This window comes from Typha latifolia, chromosome 1 (assembly GCF_019914945.1).
Source record: "Typha latifolia isolate L0001 chromosome 1, TyphaL0001v2, whole genome shotgun sequence".
NCBI classification, from domain to species: domain Eukaryota; kingdom Viridiplantae; phylum Streptophyta; class Magnoliopsida; order Poales; family Typhaceae; genus Typha; species Typha latifolia.
This window is the reverse complement of record NC_133086.1, coordinates 16,613,448-16,632,665: the sequence shown is the minus strand read 5'-3', so window position 1 is coordinate 16,632,665 and position 19,218 is coordinate 16,613,448. Positions and strand designations below refer to the sequence as shown.

Below are 19,218 nucleotides of genomic sequence, written 5' to 3'. Positions count from 1 at the left end.
TTTAATGGAGGCAAAGGGGTATTGGAAATGTGCTTAACTCTTAAGTTAATTCCTTTTTCTTTGTAAGGGAGTTGTAAGTAGAATTGAGGAATACATCATTATATGTATGGCATAGTTTGTTGGCATTAGAAGTGGATTTCCAGAGGATAGAAAATTAGTTTCCTAGAATGGATTACCGACGCGTACTTTGTTTCTCCTTTATCCACTGTCACCATTTTATTTATATATTCATCTCCTAGACGAAGGTTACTATTAGAAAAAAAAAATACAGGTTCCTTAAGATTCCTTAGTAATATATGTAAAGTATTTAAAGGGTGTAAGCATGCTTTCATGTTTCTAGCACAACCCACACAGTGCATTGTGCCCTAGGAGATGGTGTACTTAGCAGCCCTCAAATTTAGCTGATTCATTTGGTATTGATTTTGATTCTAAACTTTTAGTAAATTGGGAGATCAAACAACAAAGAAGTTTGTCAGCTTATGTTTTATAAGACAGACAGACAGACAGACAGACAGACACAGACAGATAGAGAGAGAGAGAGAGAGAGAGAGAGAGAGAGAGAGAGAGAGAGAGAGAGAGAGATTGAAGCATTAGTTTAGGAGGAAGAGAAATCTTGTCAAGTAGCAAATATTTATTTGAGAAGATAAGGCTATGAGTTATCAAGTGGTAAGATGAATAAATATCAAAGGGGCCTACTAAATATCTAAACTGGCATTGTGATTATCCACACATAGGATTAGCTAAAAGTAGATTTTTTTTTTCTTCTAAATGATCACATAACCGATGGTTTTATCAGCATATGTGATCATGACTATGGAGACTTGCAGAGGGAGGGATACATGGTCCCAGATGCATATGAACACAATTCTGGGAATTTATCACATAACAAAGTTTGAGAGACCATCAGCACTTAACCTACTTTCTATTTTAAGTTATATCAGCTACGGAGTACTTCCACAACTACCCTACTCATAAGAATTTCCTACAGAACGAATTTTATATTCCTAGAACCCTTTTATTATAGAACTTGGTGAGGTAGTCATGATAATTTAATTTGAGTTTAGTAAGCTAAGAGGTTAGTCAACGGATGAATTAGAAGGGGTCCTTCCTATCCATTTCTTATAAATAAAATAAAGGGAGAAAATAAAAGCCTTGCAAATAATTCTAGGGGAAGAGTAATCAGTGGGTCCTCGTAGACTTCCCTCTCTGGTTTATTGACCCTTGGAAGAAGACCAATTGATTAAAGAATGTGGGTATCTGATGCTTGGACGGCATTCCTTTATGAGGCTATCATAGTACAAGTGTTTGTACTTAGTCTTACGTGAGATAGTGTTCTAATTGGAAGGATTTGTTTGTTACTATATATACTTCTTTAACATTTCTCTCTTTCAATCTTAAATGAGCGATTGAAACGCCTTAAGAAGAAAGACCAAAAAGTATGCGAAGGTCATATTTTAAGTGTGTAGAAATATTAATTTTAGAGGTTTAGTTGGTTGTTGCATTTAAGAAAATTCTATCAGTGGATATAAGAGAAGATATTTTAGCAAAAAGAATAATTTCAAATGGAATCTTTAAAGTATTCAAGACTATCTGAGAGTTTGGCTCGTCTGCTTATGTTTCATAGAGATTTGCAGAAAAGAAATTAGAAAATGGTCAGGGTTTAATTCATGTCTTAGCTAGACCTATATATTCATGGACAACATGAGCAGCTTAGCAAAAGCCATATAACATCATTTCTATCTTTGATTGATGTACTACATAACTTCACCACCAACTTTCACAGAAGAAATATCAACGCAACTGCCATTAATTGGAGCTCTTTTGTTTTCCTTTCTTGTCTTCAGACCTTTTGTGAAGTTATGGGAACCTAGTCTTATTCTTCAGATATGGTCGAATCCTAATCCTTTCAAAGCCATCGTATCACTGAAGCTAGTAAGTACACAAAGTAAAGATCAGGATATCAAAATACAAAAGTATATTAATGGTGGAGTAGCTGTATCATGTTCATGTCTACTTCAAGATCAAGCTCCATCCTAAAAGATGGGCATGTCACATACACTGTCAACTTCTAATCTGTTTAACAAAAATATGTATTCAATATGACCAAATGGGTCAGTTTCACCTACTTAAACCAAGCGAAACGATCTGCGAATTTTCTATCCCAGTAACACAAACTAAAATAAACTGTAGACCAAGTTAACTTATATTTAGATAATGATGGTTTAATCTGCCTTTGTTTCAAATTGGTTCTGTTGGAAAAAGATGTAAGTGATGTGGACTGTACTAATTAAGGAGGGAAATGTTAGATTAGATCGATACATAACTCGAATTCTTTAACTGGATTCGAGTTATAAATACTGCTGCATTCGAGTTGATTTTGTAATCCTACGATTTGACTTCTTCTTTCTTGGGGCACTAAAAACAATACACCTGTCTCTCTTCGTAGAATAAGTGATGAATTGATTAATTGGCATATAGGTAAGAGACAAATTTACATAGCCAGATAGCTCACTTACTGTAATTAATCAAACAACATGATGCACAAGAGATCGACTTTCCAACTATTAGAATGGTGCCAATGTAAGTAGATCAACAACAAAATCTGAACACCCCACCTGTCTCATTGTTTTTATATCTCCAACAAATTTACTTGGTACGGTTTCATGTTGATTATAATTAATGATCTCTTAGAAAAATGCAGTTAGTATATGCTTGCCATGTTTGCGTAACTCCAATGGCTTCAAACGTGGACCGTATTAACTAGTAAATAAGAAGTTGATTAGGAGAATTGTCGAGTTTTTAACCATACATGCACTATAGAAGGGTAGATCAGCATTCTTGACAGTGCTATCACTGGCATCATGCACGGTGTGATTTATCAAGTTCATGCAGTGGGTTAAAAAATTAAAAAAAAAATCTAGCTCCTTTAACTTTGTGATCTTTATTTTAATTTACTTTAATATTAGAGAGAGTAAGTGTTAATTAAGTTGGGAATAATGATGGTTTCCTCCTTTACAATATGAACTAACTACAAGGTTGGTAGCTGAGAAAACTGACTTTCTTCTTCTTTGTCTTCTTCATCTTCTGGTTAATTTGCAATGTTTCAATGTAATGAAGCAAGCAGTACCTTCATATGTTAATTAGGTATTTAGGTCAATGAAGAGTACTTTAAGCTATCCTGTTACAACTTTTCCAAACATCAGCTATGACAACATTATTATGTTTCTTAGGCTTAAACTATTTAATCTTTGGAACAACTTCTTCAATGGATAAGTTTAATAATCTGTACTCATTTGTCGTTTTATTTCATATGGAAGGACTCAATCGATGGCATGACACGATAGCCCACGAGAAGTCATTCAATATACTTGAAGCCTTGAGAACCTTGTGATGACACATTAGTTCACATCCAAATTGCAGTTATAATATTGCACTAAGTTAATGCTGTCATCAAGCTTTAAAGTAAGAAATTTAGGATGAGGCTGCAACTCTGGCATCTTTAGCTCTGTACATCAATGCAAGTAAGATTTGATTCCCGTATCAAGTATGAAAATAGAGAGGATCAAAATAGGTTGGTCCCTACCTAGTGAGAGTGGCCTGACTTTTTCTGCAATCTTTCAGAGACATTGATCCATCTGATGTTAGAGTGATATGATGTAGTTGTTAGCATCACCATCATGGCCTAAAAACATCAAATTATTCATTAAACCCACCCACTTCGACCAACTTCTCTAGTACTCAGTTAATCTTATCAGGATATAACATTCAAGTTCTCTCAGGGCATCCACACGCTTAATCTAATCACCTACATGGCACTAATCTCCCCTTCAGTTAATCTTGCTAAAGAGAAGAATTAACAACATAGTTCTAAACGAATTGTAGGATTTGATTTGAATTAGTCTCAATTGGTGATGAGGGGAAGATAGACAAATTATTTTAACAATTTACTTCCTTTTAACCAATGAAATAACCAGTATGCTGCAGAAGAAGAATTTTTAAAAAAAATTAGCTAAGTGGGTCAAATTTATTAATAAACCTGGATATAACCTAATTCTAAGAATATTTTTGACTAATAAGTTCACAATTTAGAAGGTTAGCTGTCATTAGCTGCAGAGCATAATCCAAATGTCAGTGGTGTAGCGTTAGGTCACATTATAAAAAGCGAAGAGAGAGAGAGAGAGAGAGAGAGAAACTCAGGAGGATTTAGTCAATGTGTAGTTTTCAACACAGAAGTAGAGAAATCTACGTCTTATTGTAAGTAGTGGCATTGTGGATCTGAGATTAGACTTCCTGCTCTCCTGATATCATACGGTGCTTAAACTTCTTTTAATGTATTGGCATCATGCCGAAAACTTTGAATGCCGTACGTTGAAATTGTTTAGATGGACATGCTAGTCGAGGTCTAATTGAACTTATTTAACTCTCTCTCTCTCTCTCTCTCTCTCTCTCATGAATTTTGACCTTAGTGTAAGACAAGTGAGTTTGTGATGCCATTGGTAGGTCAGCTTGGGAATTTCCTCTCATGCACAAAAGAAAGCAACAAGAATGAGAACTTTATTTATGGTGTGCCAATTTACCTCTAGAATACATCTTCTAAAAGTTGCATATATAAGCCAAATATCTGTTGTAATGTTATATAAAACTATCTAAGCATAGTTGACCCTAAAAGTTGCATATAGAAACCAAATATCTGTTGTAATGTTATATATAGCCACTAAGGAGCCTCATGGAATGAAAAAGTTTGAATCTCCAATAGTGCATCACTGCTGATGATAGTGAATATGTTAACGCTTTCTTCTTTGCAAAATTTCATAGGGTTACAAAATATAGGACAGGAGACACGAATTCCACTGCAGAAAGAGTATAATTACCCAAGTAATTTGCCGTCAAAATATTTACTAGAGAAAAGCATAATATGATGTTTCCAAAAAATAAGCCGTCGATTTTAGGCTGCTCCCAAGAAGAGGAGGGTTCTTGTTGTCTACTCAGTTAATGAGAAGATTGAGCTGCTACACTGGTAAGACTAGCTCAGAAGTGTATTTCTCTAACCAGCTGCAAAATAATAGAAAAAACAATGACAATATCTGAGTATATGCAAAGCACGACATACGGGCATAAAATGTTTCACTGACAATTTCATCAATTATCTTTCATTTGAATCCTATGACAGTAATTTTGTCTCTTATAGTACCATTAACCAACCTTTGCCAGACCTATATCATTTTTTATTCATCATTCTACAGATATGTCCCCAGTTGACTCATATCAATTATCCCTTTCTTTCCAAATTGGCTTATTATGATCTTGTGGAATTGCCTAGAGTCTCATTTTTCTCGCAATTACTGTGTTTCCAACTCTTTGCTCCAAAGACTATTTGAGGATAGAAAAAGAAAATGCATCACACCAACATATCTAGCAATGACAATGGTAAATAGGCTTTAAAAGTGCCTGCTGAGATTTGAAGCCATCAAATGCTTGAAACAAACCAAACCATCACACAGGCTACATATTAACTATACGAGACCCACCAACAGAACAGCCTCATCGACACTGCTAATAAGCCTAATAGGAAAACATCAAAATCCTATAAGAAAACAAAATCATTAACTCATTTAAAGCCTGTTATTTATGTTGGATTAGAGACTAAGATGATACTGGATTCGGACACTCTGATGTGATTGTTAGAAATACTTGAAGTGGATTCACTTTTGCAAAATTTGAGAATACCTCATTGATGCTGCTTGTTTCAGCTCTTTCAGTACAATATCCTTCATCTACCCCACTCAAAGTCAGGCCCAGAACGCGTGTTATTTAAACGAGTAGAATCCGCTGGTTTGATTGCATTTGCAAATGCATGCCAACCAATCAAGTATGGCAAAATGAACTGTAGAAGCATCAGAAACCAATTTCTTGTTAAAAGGTGAAAAAGTTTCTAAGATGCACATGGAAGAAAAAAGGAACATGAGATAAAAATATAGCAAGACCACGTGAGTCATTTTAATATTGAATCAAAACAGAAACAATTATATCTATAAGGTCTGCATGCCACTTAAAGCCTCAGCAAATTTATTTGTTTAAAGATCATCTAATGTGTTTAAACAGAATTTACAAAATAAACAAAACAAAGGAGTTAGATGATAATGCCAAAATGAAGATCTGTACATATAGAGGTGTCACATGTTAGAAACATAGAGGTAACATTCTGAACCTATCAACCAACATTCTGACTTTCTTTCCCATCCACTTCTATCATACAAAATAGCATTCTGACTAACAGAGACAAGTCACTTCCTGAAAATATGAAGTGCAAAATCTCTAACTATGCACTCATTTCCAGCAACAAGAAACATATCAAAATTTTACAGAAGAAAAATCTGAATTATGCACAGACCGTGTGATGGAATATATATAGGGCTCACTGTGAGCCAGTAAGACTTTCTTCTGCTATATGACCCATCATCAGCACAACAAAGGAATCTTCTACAGAAAAGTCATAAGATGGCTTTGGTTGTAAAATTACGAACTTGCACAATGCAGATAAATAAAATGAAAATGGCACGAAAACCACTCCTTTTGACACTGAATTAAATAGAAAAAAAAAGTAAAAGAAGCTAACAGGACATGAAAAAACCACTTGAGCTGCAACAGGATTTTGTCGGACAACATTAGCACTTAGTCACTTACCAACAACATCAAGTTGTCAGTTGCATTAATTACCGCCAAGGTGAGCTCCATAACAATTAAAATTTTCTTACAGTTCCCTATTATTTCCTTGGCATTTCATGAGAAAATTCAGTCTATATCATGAAACAAGAATAAAGCAATAAATGATATGTTATATTACTATGAGCTATGGAAACAAAGCCATGGCAATAAGTAATTAAACAAAACAAAAAACAGCGAGAAGAACTTTTCATTAAGCTTTCTTTACTAAAGAATGGCAAGAAGAAAACAAGGCAGAATTAAGCAAAAATATGGCTTACATTGAAAGCCGAGTTGAGAATAGCAAATTCAGCTTTTGTAATGGGTATATAAATGCTCTCATCCACATTCAGAAGGCGGTTCTGAACACCTACATAAAGAAAGATGAGAGGCCCTTAAACAAGATTCCCATTCATGCTTATTGAAAGCATCATACGAGGCAATAGTGGCTAACAGGGAAAAGGAAAAAAGAAACATAGTTTGAGTTTGCATATACTGCACCCATACCTACGTACTTACATAATCCAGTAAATAAATGTGCACGCTTATTTGAATAAGGAAACTCTGACATGTCACACATACATATATAACACATCCATATAATGAAATAATAATATACAAAGTTGCTCTTTCTACCTTGTAATTCCATTAATATATGCTTATTTTTATTCCAACAAATTGTCAGCAATGGGATCCTTCTTATAGAAAACACACTATCAGCCTACCTTCCAGACAGTAAAGTATCAAATGTTATCAGCCTACCTTCCAGATAGTAAGCATGCTTATAGGAACAACTCAGAAAACAATTTATGTTACATTTGTTGTACTTTTGATGTAAAATTTAGCATTTACATGTGTTCACATGTCATCCAGACAATAAGTTAAGAAAGACTTACTAAGATTGAAAAAGTGGCCAGTGCCATCTGGCAGAGGTTCTATCTTTAAAACCTTGCGTACCTTGCCTTCTTCACTGTAAAAGACAACCATCTATTCAAGTTTAAAGGACTAAGATGCTCCGCAGGGATGACACTAAAAATGGAATCTACTTGAATGAAAATGATGATAGCATGAAGGATCAAGCTGATATGGTGGTAACAGGTACAAGTATGAGGAGTTTCAATTCAAAGTGGTTTCACAATAGACAGTTGACTAAAAACTGAAAACACAAAAAAAGAAAGTAAAACAGGTTGAGTCAAATTTAATTTTCTCACAAAAGCAAGTTTTGTACTTTTATGTATGATTCTGTGGAATCATTACAAAAGCATATTTCTGAGGGGGTGCAGTATAATCTGCTATAAATGAGTATACACTACCCCACAGATACAGGTTGTTCTCACTTTAGTATTATAATACAGTTTCATTTCGTAACCTTTTCATTCTCTGAATGGTGTTGTAAGGAAATTCTATTTGTTTGTAATGAAACAAGATGGCTCTCATCTTTGCTTCAAAAGAAACAGAAAAAAGAAAGAAGAAATGAAGAAGGTACTTCAAGTAACTACCCCGACGTAGCGACAATCAAAAGTAATGTATGGCTCAGCATCACAACCTACGTAGGAATAAAATATGTATGCCCTAGCTAGTAAGGCCATGCACCAAAAGAAAATCACATGTGGCAGATATATTACCTTCTTCCCTTGAAGGGGTCATGGAAAAACTCGCATGAATCCTTCACACCAAGACTTATTAGAGTTCCTATCTCCGTCACAGACAGAGAGAAAACCTGCATAAAAACAATATTCAAAAACCAATATACTCTAACAGGGACTTCTACAAGGAGCAAGAAATATCAAAGGTCGCGACTTTTTCATAGTAAATAAACTTTAACCGAAACAGAAGGGAGTAAAAAAAGACCTGCTTTCTGTTCCAATCATACTGGCGACTTCCTACCGCAGGAGCAAACTGGAGGAGAACAAATCCCTCCTTCGAAACTTTAAAAGCTCCAGACTACACACCACAAATCCAAAAGACACCATCAAACCCAACAAGAGAGCGAGAAACAAAACAAAGGAAAAGCTCAAGTGTACTACTCACGTCTAACGGAGTAAACTCGGGAGCTCTCGGCTCCACGGTAAGTGCCGCCTTCCCCTTGTAGATCGAGTGTCCTACGAAAACTCTCGACGATTGAGCTGGAGGAAGAAAAAACAGAGAAATGAATCAATAAAGAGTTCACCGGTGGATTTTTCTAAGAGAAGCGAAATATAAGGGCTAGGAAACCTCCGGAAGGCTGGGGAGAGGAGGAGGAGTCTTCCGACGACCTCGAAGCGAGACGCTGCGGCGCGAAGTAGTCGGAGTGGCGACAGGTGAAGGAAGAGGGCCTCTTCTTGTTGTTAGGGATTTGGGTTTTGAGGCCCGAGAAGCCATTCCTAAGAGGGTTGGAGGGGAGGAAGGGAAGAGGAAGGCGAGAGCTTTGGAGAGGGATAGAGAGTGAGGATGAGAGCGGCATTTCGTCGAACAGTTGGGAAAGAGCGAGGGTTTTGTTGGTGAAGGCGTTTTATCCTTTGTTTCGGCGGTTTAACACCCAAGCCCGCAGATAATTGTTGTAACTTGCAAGGGCTCGGGCGTGGCCGCTTAAATGCGTGCGGTCGCTCTTGCAATTTCTTTTTTTATTTTTTTATTTTTGGTAATTAAGAACTTCAATAAGAAAGGGCAAGGCTCACCCAAAATGTTACAATCTGCTGCCCTCCTTTAAAGAGTACCAGCAGCATCAAGGTATAAAAGATAGAGGAAGGCTCACGCATTCCTGAACTAGTCCACAAAATAGCGGAAGAGATTAACCAAGCATGCTTTGCTAGACGGTGTTAGCAGTCAATTTTCCCTCTGTAAGGGTGTGCTTAATTTTAACTTTCATGAAAGAAGGAAAGAAGTATAGTATATTCTTAATAAGGTTTTTTGTAATCTAGGTTGCTTACGCTCCAAAAACTGAGTAAGCTATTTGGAGTCTATTTTGATGATCAAGTAGAGTGGATACTGAGATTTTCGGCTTGCTCCAGAGCCTCGCGCACGGCCTAAGCTTCATTAGTCAATGCACTTTCACAGTTGACAGGAGCACCACCTGCCAAAAGAATGTCAGCATCAGCATCAGCATCTCGAAAAAAGCCAGCCTCCTCGTCCCTTACCATTTGTTAGGTCAAAAGAGCTATCGCAGTTGAGCTTTACCTAAGGATGTGAAAGCTGAGACCACCTGATTAGAGATGAAGGAGGTTGTTTTTCCGAAGATTTAGAACTTCTATTGGGGTTAAAATAGTCCATAGTTATAGTAATAATAGTTCGCCAACAATTATAAGAGGAGAATTGCTGAGCCTTGATATTGATAGAGTTTCTAGACTTTCAAAATTGCCATAAAAAGTTTGCAATCAAAGCCTGAACAAATTCTTGTTTTTCTTTTGGTAAGTTTCCCCCTTTCATTAATGAGTTTCACTCCAACCAGTTACCGTTGAAAGATCTATTAATACCAAAAATAATCATGTTCAAATCCCAAATCTATTTAACATTGATATAATCTAAAAAAAATATGATTCACATTTTCAAAATCAAAAGCCAAACTATTACAGAGGAGTCTATAAACATTAAGCATACCCAACCTGAAAAATCTTACCTTAGTAGGGAGACAGCCCAAGTGAGCTTTCATAAAAAGGTCTTAATTCTAAAGGCAATCAGCAGTTTCCTAAAACCCTCTTACTCATCAACTGGTATACGGTGATAGTAATATTCCTTTCTCAAATATATTTGTGATTCTTTTTTTTTTCTTTTGATTATTCAAGAGTAGGCTATAGACTGAACGATGAAATCAACCTCCCAATAATTAAGCTAGCTAACTGGATAAACTCAGCACAATTTGTCCTTGCAAGAATGAGGCCTCCGTATACTAATAAACCCTCGGTGGTTGACGAATGCCGGACTTTGAATTACAAGTCCATTAATACACACTTTGAATTCAGTCTCTTTAAAATGAGTGAATGAGAAAAACAGTAGCAGCTCAAAGGGGACAATATTCTCATACCGATGATAAAATTAGAATATTACGACAGAAATACACCTCATCAAACCATTGGATATCACGAAAATGTACAACAATATTCCATTATATCGAACCACAGTAATGCTTCTAGAGGGAATGCTGAAAATGGCTTCCCGTTCCATCAACCAGAGTTGTTAAATCACAAAAGAAGATCGTCTGTCTTTAAACAAGATCAGTTAATATGTAATGTACAGGAAATAAACACCCAAGCAATCTTGTGTTCTCATTTTTTACAAGTGAAGTTTACTAAGTCCTATCTCGATCCAGAATGATAAGTGAAAGAGAGATTGTCTCCTGCTTCTTTATTAAAAAAACATTTACTTCAGCACTTGACTGACGCAGTCCTGCAAAAGCAAATTACAAAAAGCAACAATAAGAGTTTGCTACCGAAGCATCCCAACAAAGCAACACTGAAGCAAAAATTCGAGTTTTAGTTCCAAATGATGATGCATTCCCCATATCATAGAGCTTCATTAAGCTATTAAAATCTTTCAAAGTGTTAAACTCTATAATATAACAACAATTTGGCTTAGTTCAATACCTGGACAAGTTTGCTTTAAAGTTTTCTAAGGAATCAATGTCATTCTGCAATATAAGATCAGTGTTGGCCTTGTCAAATTTTCCTGAGTCTATGACTTCTTGTATGTGCTGCAGCCCCTGAAGAGTGAAAAAAGAACAAATGTTCAATTAAACAACAAAGTTAGATATTCTCTGTATCCATGGTGTATACAATCAAAATTTAAGTATGAAGAACTTCTCATAAAATAAACTAAAGATAGCCATGTTAATTAATATGTCAAGTTTCATACAAGTCATATACATCCACCACTTATAGAATGTATAATGCCTCTTAGTGGTAATACAACAATCCTCGAGAATTTCATGACTTGCTAGAAAATTTGCAATAAGAGCAGATGAAATGAAAATACTTCAGCAGCAAAGATAGCATTCCAGGAAAGAAGTTGCAATTAACAGCAAGCAGAGAGATAGAACCTTTAAAGAGCTAGCATCTGCACATCCAATAAAACGCTTGCCAGCAGGCTTAGGGCCATCCTGCAGTGAATGAGGAAGAGATAAGCAAGGAGACTACGGTATGAAATTTTTAGTAAGAAACAAAGGAAGGAATCAAAACAGACAAAATGAAATTAAATAACTCTTAAGTCTCTAACTATAATGTGATTAACATCAGATAGTGGAAATCACAAGCTCCTACTTGATTGTTTGGCTCTCACTTATTGTGACACAGAGATGAAGAATTCTCAAGTTAAAATGTATCATCATTCCATTTCATGTAGATGGAATCCATGTCTGGAGTTAATTTTGGAGGGATGAGCTTAACCTGCTGCTGCCAAGGTAGGTTAGACTACTCATGAATTCGCTTTGAAATTTAAAAGGTCTCACAGAAAGTCTGCTCCTGTCTGATTGTGATTAATTTGCATAAATTTCAAGGGAACTGAATTCAAGTAATCTCTCAATTCTTCAACTAAGCCTTCTCAAATTTGAGTTTCTATAGCCTCATTGGGAGAACACTGGCAACAGGAGGTCAAAGTATGCTTGTTTATATCCACCACAAAGGCACAAACTATTGTTAATTTGTTAGATTAACCAATGATGCAAAAGTGATGAACTTCAGCCCCTTAATACTGGAGTTGGTTGAGTGACAGCTATGCAAGTTTGTCCATATAACCAGGGAATAATTAGCCCACAATGGCATAGAGATTAAATTTCATCTCCATTAACTATTGTTGTAGAGTAAGTATTCATATAGATTGCTTTCTGGAAATGGGAAGTCAAGAGCCTACCTAGAATACACTATTGAGGCAAGTAATATAATGGGTTCAGCCAACACTAAACCAAGATATGTAGAAATGAATGATCCTCACAGAGCATAAAGTATCTTAATTTTAAGTTCTAACACCAACAAGGAAGGTAATGCAAATTATTTGCTAATTGAATCCATGAGTCAAGGATATGGTTGATGGCTTTAATGGAAGTACTAAATTCAGATAACATGAAAATGACAGAAGTACAGAACTACCTAATCAGGCTCCAATAAATTGTCTCATTCCATTTTAAGGGACAATAAGGCCATTTACATTTCTTAATAAAGGCTTCAATCAATAGCTGCAGTCCTGCTATTGCCTAAGAGATCAGCATTTAAACTTATTCTAAATATCGTAATTCTTACAAGCATGCACAGCACCAGCATTAATCTTCTCCAAGGCCAACAAATTTTTCATAATTTCAGATGATGATGTGGAAATTCTAAAAAAGAAAATATGATATCTAATAAGATATTACAGAAGGGAGCTTAGGAAATGATATCGCTTCCCATAAAATAAAAGAGATATGCATGTCAGAAAAAAACTACACTGCATTCTTTTTTCTTTCAGTCACTGCCATTTTCGGTGTGGAGGGCCATCGTTTGATGATGAAACTAACAGAGCCAACTAATGATGAAAAAAAGATATTGGCATACTGGGAAACTAAATTTACAAATTCAGGAGATATGAACTTGAGTTTCAGAAGCTGCAAATTAACCACCTATAACATGTTCACCACAATAAACTGCAAAGCATAATTACAGTGACAAGATAATTACCGAGCATACAATGAACTAGAAGTACTGACAAATATTCGACAGTCGTGATCACTGTCCAGTAAAATCAATGCCGATGCCTCACAAATAATAATTTAGCACCAAAACAACTTGTGAATATTTAGAAATCAACTGGATACTGCTCGGGTATTCAAGGGTTTGATGTTCTTCTCAGGAAAAACATCTGTCGTCCCTTCAACAGTGATCAAATAAAAATATATAATAACTTCTTAACCATAAAATAAAATGATTATCTTCAATCTGTATGCTACTACTGGAAAATTCATATGACATAAGAATTAATAATAGAGATGCAAGCTTATACATAATACCTGCAGAAAATCAGGTATTTTTCCGCCCTTTCCCTCAACAAACCGGCAAAGGTACATTACACCAGCCAAAGAAAAATTCTGCAATCACAATCTCATCATCAGTGCACAATGAAGATATAAACAGAAAAGAGCGTACTCAGTTCCTACTTGCAACAATTTCATCAAAGAGGTCAATCATATTCTTGGTTCATAGAAGCAGATTTCTAAATTTTGAGATTTAAAAAAAAAACAAGCAGAATAAAATCGAAAATGTGAACTACACCAGGCAACTCACTGATACAAGAGTCTCCAAAACTTAATCTGTACTATAGAGGATGATTTCGCAGAAATCATATTGTGGGATATTGAGCTTCATTTGGCCTTTTGGCTTAATTATGACCCAAAGATAAGAGATAAACCTTAACTTAAAAGGCATCTTCTTTCTTCTTAATTTGAAACTATATTGTAATCAATAATATAGATCACTCTACCCACCAATTAGTTCTACAGCTTTTACGGTGAGTTCCTCTCCTATCTGATTCCGCTTTCCTCATGAATCAACATCTTCTCAAGGCTAGATAAGAACCAAGACTTTAAAGGGGTTCATATTTGGATAAACATACTTTCGTGAAAAAAAAGGTTAAGACAGCTAAAATGAATATTAGAGGAAGAGTGCTCAAGTTTCTATTGTCAAACAGTTCATCCTGTAAAACAATTCTTGTTCAGATGGTGTTTAGCTTGACAAGTGTAAAATGATTACATGGGTCGGATATTCAATTTATTAACCACTTAACCCCATCCAAACTAACATGTTATGCAACTTAATGCAGGTAATAACAAGTTACCCACATAATGAGGGTTATAATCAGGATTTCAGGAATGGATATGTTGCATACATAAACTAAACCGTTATTAATTGTGTTTGTGTTTATGTTAGTTTGTCATCTATAATCTAGTCAAGGTAATACAAAACTATTTAGCCCTCGTCATTGCGACCCCAATTCATGGTAGTATAATAGCTAATTGTTAGATGTCCATTAATTCTTTTGGATATCTCTCAGTTATAGCCAATCCCCACAATTACCCAAAAAAAAGCTTGAAAGATAATGATGCAACAAAGTTAACTTGTAGTAGAAGCTCCACAATGCTTTATGGAAATCATGTATCAATAGGTCATAGCACAAGCTGGAAAAGAAAAACTCATTTCACCATCTACCTAGCTTATAAGGAGGGGAAAAAATCAAAACAAAACGCAATGTGAAACATTATTTCAAGATGGTGATCAACCTGCTTGTCTACAATCGTGTTCACCTTCCCATCCTACAGATATGAGAAAAATATTAATTAAATTGCACAAAATTGGGGCAAATGTTGAATGCTGCATAACTGAATATATGTGCTGACCATATTCCAAACCAATTGCTGGATGGTGCTTAGATCTGAACCCATATTCTCAAGTTGCTTACGAGCATCAGTAACCTGTATCATACAAGGGAGAAAGAAAAGGCTTGAGAAGATAGTCAAACTGAACACAAATGCCTGTCACAGTTTACATTATTACTGCCACAAACAGGGTTACCAGTTGAAAGAACTATAAAAATAAAACTTTTAACCACTAAAAAGAACAGCTTGTTTTCACAGAATATTATTTCAGCTACCTTCCATTTAGCGATTGTATTTAAATTTTAAACTTGAAAGCAGCTAGATCTACAGGGATTGAAGTGCTACCTCCTTTTTTATTATTGTGGACATCTCCTTGTGCTCATCGAGTTTGCCATCCAAGTTCTCGATGCGCTGAGACAGATGCCTCTTAGCTGCCTGAAAGAAAGAACCAAAAGCTTCATAAGCTATAAGCATAATATTACAAGACTCAAATGATGCAAGGTCTTGCTAGGTGTTTTCATGATACACATTTTAAAGGTTAGATTAAGAGTGTAGTCCGTGCGCTAAGTGTTTCTACCAAGTTTCTGAAGTAGCTAATTTTGTGTTGACCCCAATTTCTTGAATATCAAACCAATTTCAGAAATATCTCAAATGGAGCAAATTATAGTTCTTTGATGTTTTGTAACTTTTGCTTTCCAACTGTTTGGACATGTCAGAGCCGGCCTTATTAGCTGCTATACCTTTAAAAAGCAAGAATATGTTTCTTATAAAAAGGCTGAAGTCCATGTTTTTTTGTACAAAATGTGAAATGCAGACAAGTTTTAATTGAATGGTCCTAAAGTCTTCTAGATTTCCTTTAATTGATTAAAATGTTTATGCATGAGGTCGATACCTCTATTTTATTTTGATTTTGATATTTCATTGTTTTGTCTGTTGACTTATGAGTCAGCCACACTAGCCATGACTACCTTACTGATATTTGACAAAAAAAGTGTGCTATAAGTAGTGAAGGATCTTATTATGGGATCTTATTTTCCAGCTGGAGGATCTTATTTGACAAAAAGGACTACCTTATTCAATTATCTCACCCTCACTCTGGATCTTATTTTCCAGCTTTTTCCCCTCTTACTTTTCGACTGTAGTCACTGGCCAACCATAGCTGCCTAGTTAGAAATTTTGAGAAAAAGAAAGAATTACTTATGTTACTATTATATTCATTATATTCCTGATGGAATCCAAATTTTACTGCTCTCAGTAACTATCTCTTTTTAGCAGATACTTAAGCTAACCTTATAATGAAATATTTATTTGTTAGCAGACATGTAGAGAAAGTCATCCAATAAATTGGTCAATCATGAGCATACAAAAACATGTATGCTTTGAGAGCTGAAACAGCCCTTTCCCTTGTAGCACATTGATATCAAGCATACCAGTTCAGCCTTTTGTAGACATTATACCCCTCCCATCTATTTGGGCCTTCTCTTTTTCCTAGCAATCTGAATCTAGAAATGCTTGAAATTAACATCACAAGGAGAGATGTAAATTGAGATAAGCTGCAGGGATAAGCTAAGCACTAACCTAGTTTTCTTATTATGTACTCAATTCTAGTCCAAGCACAAGCTTCCATGCAAGGTCACTGTAGAAGGAGCCTAAATTTGAACCTTCTGTCAAAAGCTATCCTTCTTCCCAAGAAATGTGGCATTGGTTGGGTGTGTTGGGACCAATTTTAAAAATCAAATAACACTGCTTCATTGGACACTCCATAGGCAGTACCCCAAGGCTATCATGAGTTCATGACCATCACAATGGTTATATCGTGGCAGCCACTAACAAGCTATCAGGAAACACTGAACTACACCAGTTCAGAGAGAAGAAGAAAAATACGAAAATGAAAATAAAGAATCTAATACTTACAGCAAGAGCAGAAGACACTTGCTCCAGATGCTTCGTCATACTTGAAACAGCACTAGCCATATTGCGCTTGGTGACATACATAAGATCAGAGAAGGAGAAGCCCTAACCAGTATTACAAGAAAGTCAGTCGAAGAAAGTATACCAAGACATGCTCAGAAAATTAGTACCTCCTTAATGGGAAACAAATCACAAGATGAAAAGCCTTGTGCCCTCCTATATATTGTTCAGATGATGATACAGAACAAAAGTAAGTTTATTGTCCGTCCAGAAACAACTATATTAAAATTATCAAGCATGTCATGAATAAAGATCTCCCATCATATGCGCAAATGGAAGAATGCAAACAAAAAGAGAAAAGAACAAAAGTATGTTTATCATACAGAAAAAAAATATTATATATATATATGTGTGTGTGTGTGTGTGTGTTTATTGTAGAGAAGTAACTACATTAAAATCATCAAAAATGTCATGATTGAATACCTTTGATCATATGCCCAAATGGAATAATGAAAACAGAAAAGAGAAAAGAAAATTAAGCGAGCGCATAAGAATTCAAAGGCAGAACTTACTTTCCACCACATGTATCCATAACCTAATGCCCCCAAGGTTGCAGCTGGTATTATAAGTGCAGTTATTCCTGGTAGAAAGACATCTCCATTCGTCAATCTTATCCAGTTATAATTTTATCAATCATATCCATTGAAAGCCAAGAAAGCAAGAAAACAATTTGAACATTAAGTGCTCTCAACTTTTTGGTTTATGCGCATTCTGGATATGCCTGTGGGTAAAGATATCTTAAACTGATTGACTACAGTGTCAACTAGTGACACCCTGTTTCTCATAGAAAGATAAATCTCTATCACAATACAAATTGACCAAATAGTTATTTTCATTTTTCCAGGTCTTGATCTATAGGAGATTTTATATAGAAAGCAAAATTGATCATCTACATATATTAAACTGAGTCATCAAGTGTTGATTGCAACTGAATTTCAATTTTAACAATTTGATACCTGTTTGGGCTGAACCTCCATTGAGAATTGTTATGGGACGTGCAGAAGCTAATTGTCGAACCTCCATGGCCAACCGTCGGACCTATAAAACAAAGAAATGGCAAACCATATTCTCATTCCAAAAATCCTCAAATCTATAAACACCTCATGGAGGTTCAGACATTCAGCAGAACATTTTCATAGAGCATCACAATGACACATCATTGGCAGAAAGTTCAGAAACCTAATGGATGTTCAAGACCATCAATTTGACGATCAGTAACCTATGAAAAGATCAACATAGAGTGTGGATAGAAAAGGATAACTCCTTTTACATCCCATTTTGCTAAAATACATTAAACTTAATCACCAAAATGCATAAATTATCTGGTCGCAACAATTTTATGAACTGTATGTGGTGATCAAAAGTAGTTACTTGGTGCAGCCACATGCATATCTATAATTTCATACAATTCAGTTAAGTACGAAATTATAAAAATCAGGTCGTCAATCATCATTAAGCAATGACACCTACAACCTTAAAAAAAGGAAACAACATACTATCAAACTACAGTAACAACCTGAGAAGCAAGAACTTCGTTTATTTCACCATCAGAACCATCTCCCTTCTGTCCAGATTTCTCCAATCCTTTTACCATATCCTGCACGCAATTGAGCACAACTAAATCCCAACTCCTAAATCCTACATCTCCGCAGAAAAACTCATGCGTAACTTAATTGGGCAAGATTACAGGATTCCAACCTGCAGCTCTCCCAAGATATCAGACAACCGCCCATTCCGCACCATGATCGAGCCAGTAACGCCTACAAAACGAGCAGAAGGCCATCAGATCACCGAACAAACAACTCGAATCGAATCAAAGGAGGATACGAAGATTGTGACGAATTGGTCTATCACCTGCTCCGACCAAGAGAACGACTCTGGACAGGCCCATCCCCACCTGCATCGCCATCGATCTGCTCCCCTACGAAACCCTAATCTTTCTCTTCAGTTCGTTCTCCTATTCCTTTCCCTTCTCCGAGGCGAAACCCTAGAAAGATTTGGTGGGAGAGAGCGAGTTCGAGAGAAAGAGAGGAGAGGGTGAGACGGAGGAGGAGGAATCGGATCTTGGCAAGAGAATAGAGAATTTATTATAAGTCTTCTGCTGTAGCTCCGTAAGACGAAAGATTGGATTTTGCGGCGGGAGCGCGAGACTAATGTGTGAAAAAAAAAACTGCATATAGAATATTATGCGAAGTGAGTGATCAACCGTCAGATGATTTGCACTGGACACATCC

The 19,218-nt window shown here is 35.9% G+C and overlaps 2 protein-coding genes across 2 annotated transcripts; both read right to left on the bottom strand.

Moving 5' to 3' along the window:
* Positions 1 to 4,740: 4,740 nt before the first annotated feature.
* LOC140780710 (single-stranded DNA-binding protein WHY1, chloroplastic-like) lies at positions 4,741 to 9,243 on the bottom strand. Its single transcript, XM_073126431.1, has 8 exons — positions 8,917 to 9,243; positions 8,734 to 8,828; positions 8,554 to 8,646; positions 8,328 to 8,422; positions 7,599 to 7,672; positions 6,984 to 7,072; positions 5,728 to 5,884; positions 4,741 to 5,052 (listed from the first exon to the last, which is right to left on the bottom strand). The coding sequence occupies exons 1-7, from the start codon at positions 9,143 to 9,145 to the stop codon at positions 5,771 to 5,773; spliced, it is 789 nt and encodes a 262-aa protein (XP_072982532.1). The 5' UTR covers positions 9,146 to 9,243; the 3' UTR covers positions 4,741 to 5,052; positions 5,728 to 5,770.
* Positions 9,244 to 10,721: 1,478 nt separating this feature from the next.
* On the bottom strand, positions 10,722 to 19,136 carry LOC140793719 (uncharacterized). The gene is made up of 13 exons (XM_073145381.1): positions 18,839 to 19,136; positions 18,683 to 18,744; positions 18,501 to 18,581; positions 17,941 to 18,022; positions 17,497 to 17,564; positions 16,928 to 17,029; positions 15,359 to 15,448; positions 15,035 to 15,109; positions 14,918 to 14,950; positions 13,652 to 13,729; positions 11,714 to 11,773; positions 11,262 to 11,377; positions 10,722 to 11,064 (listed from the first exon to the last, which is right to left on the bottom strand). The coding sequence occupies exons 1-13, from the start codon at positions 18,891 to 18,893 to the stop codon at positions 11,043 to 11,045; spliced, it is 924 nt and encodes a 307-aa protein (XP_073001482.1). The 5' UTR covers positions 18,894 to 19,136; the 3' UTR covers positions 10,722 to 11,042.
* Between the last annotated feature and the right edge of the window lie 82 nt (positions 19,137 to 19,218).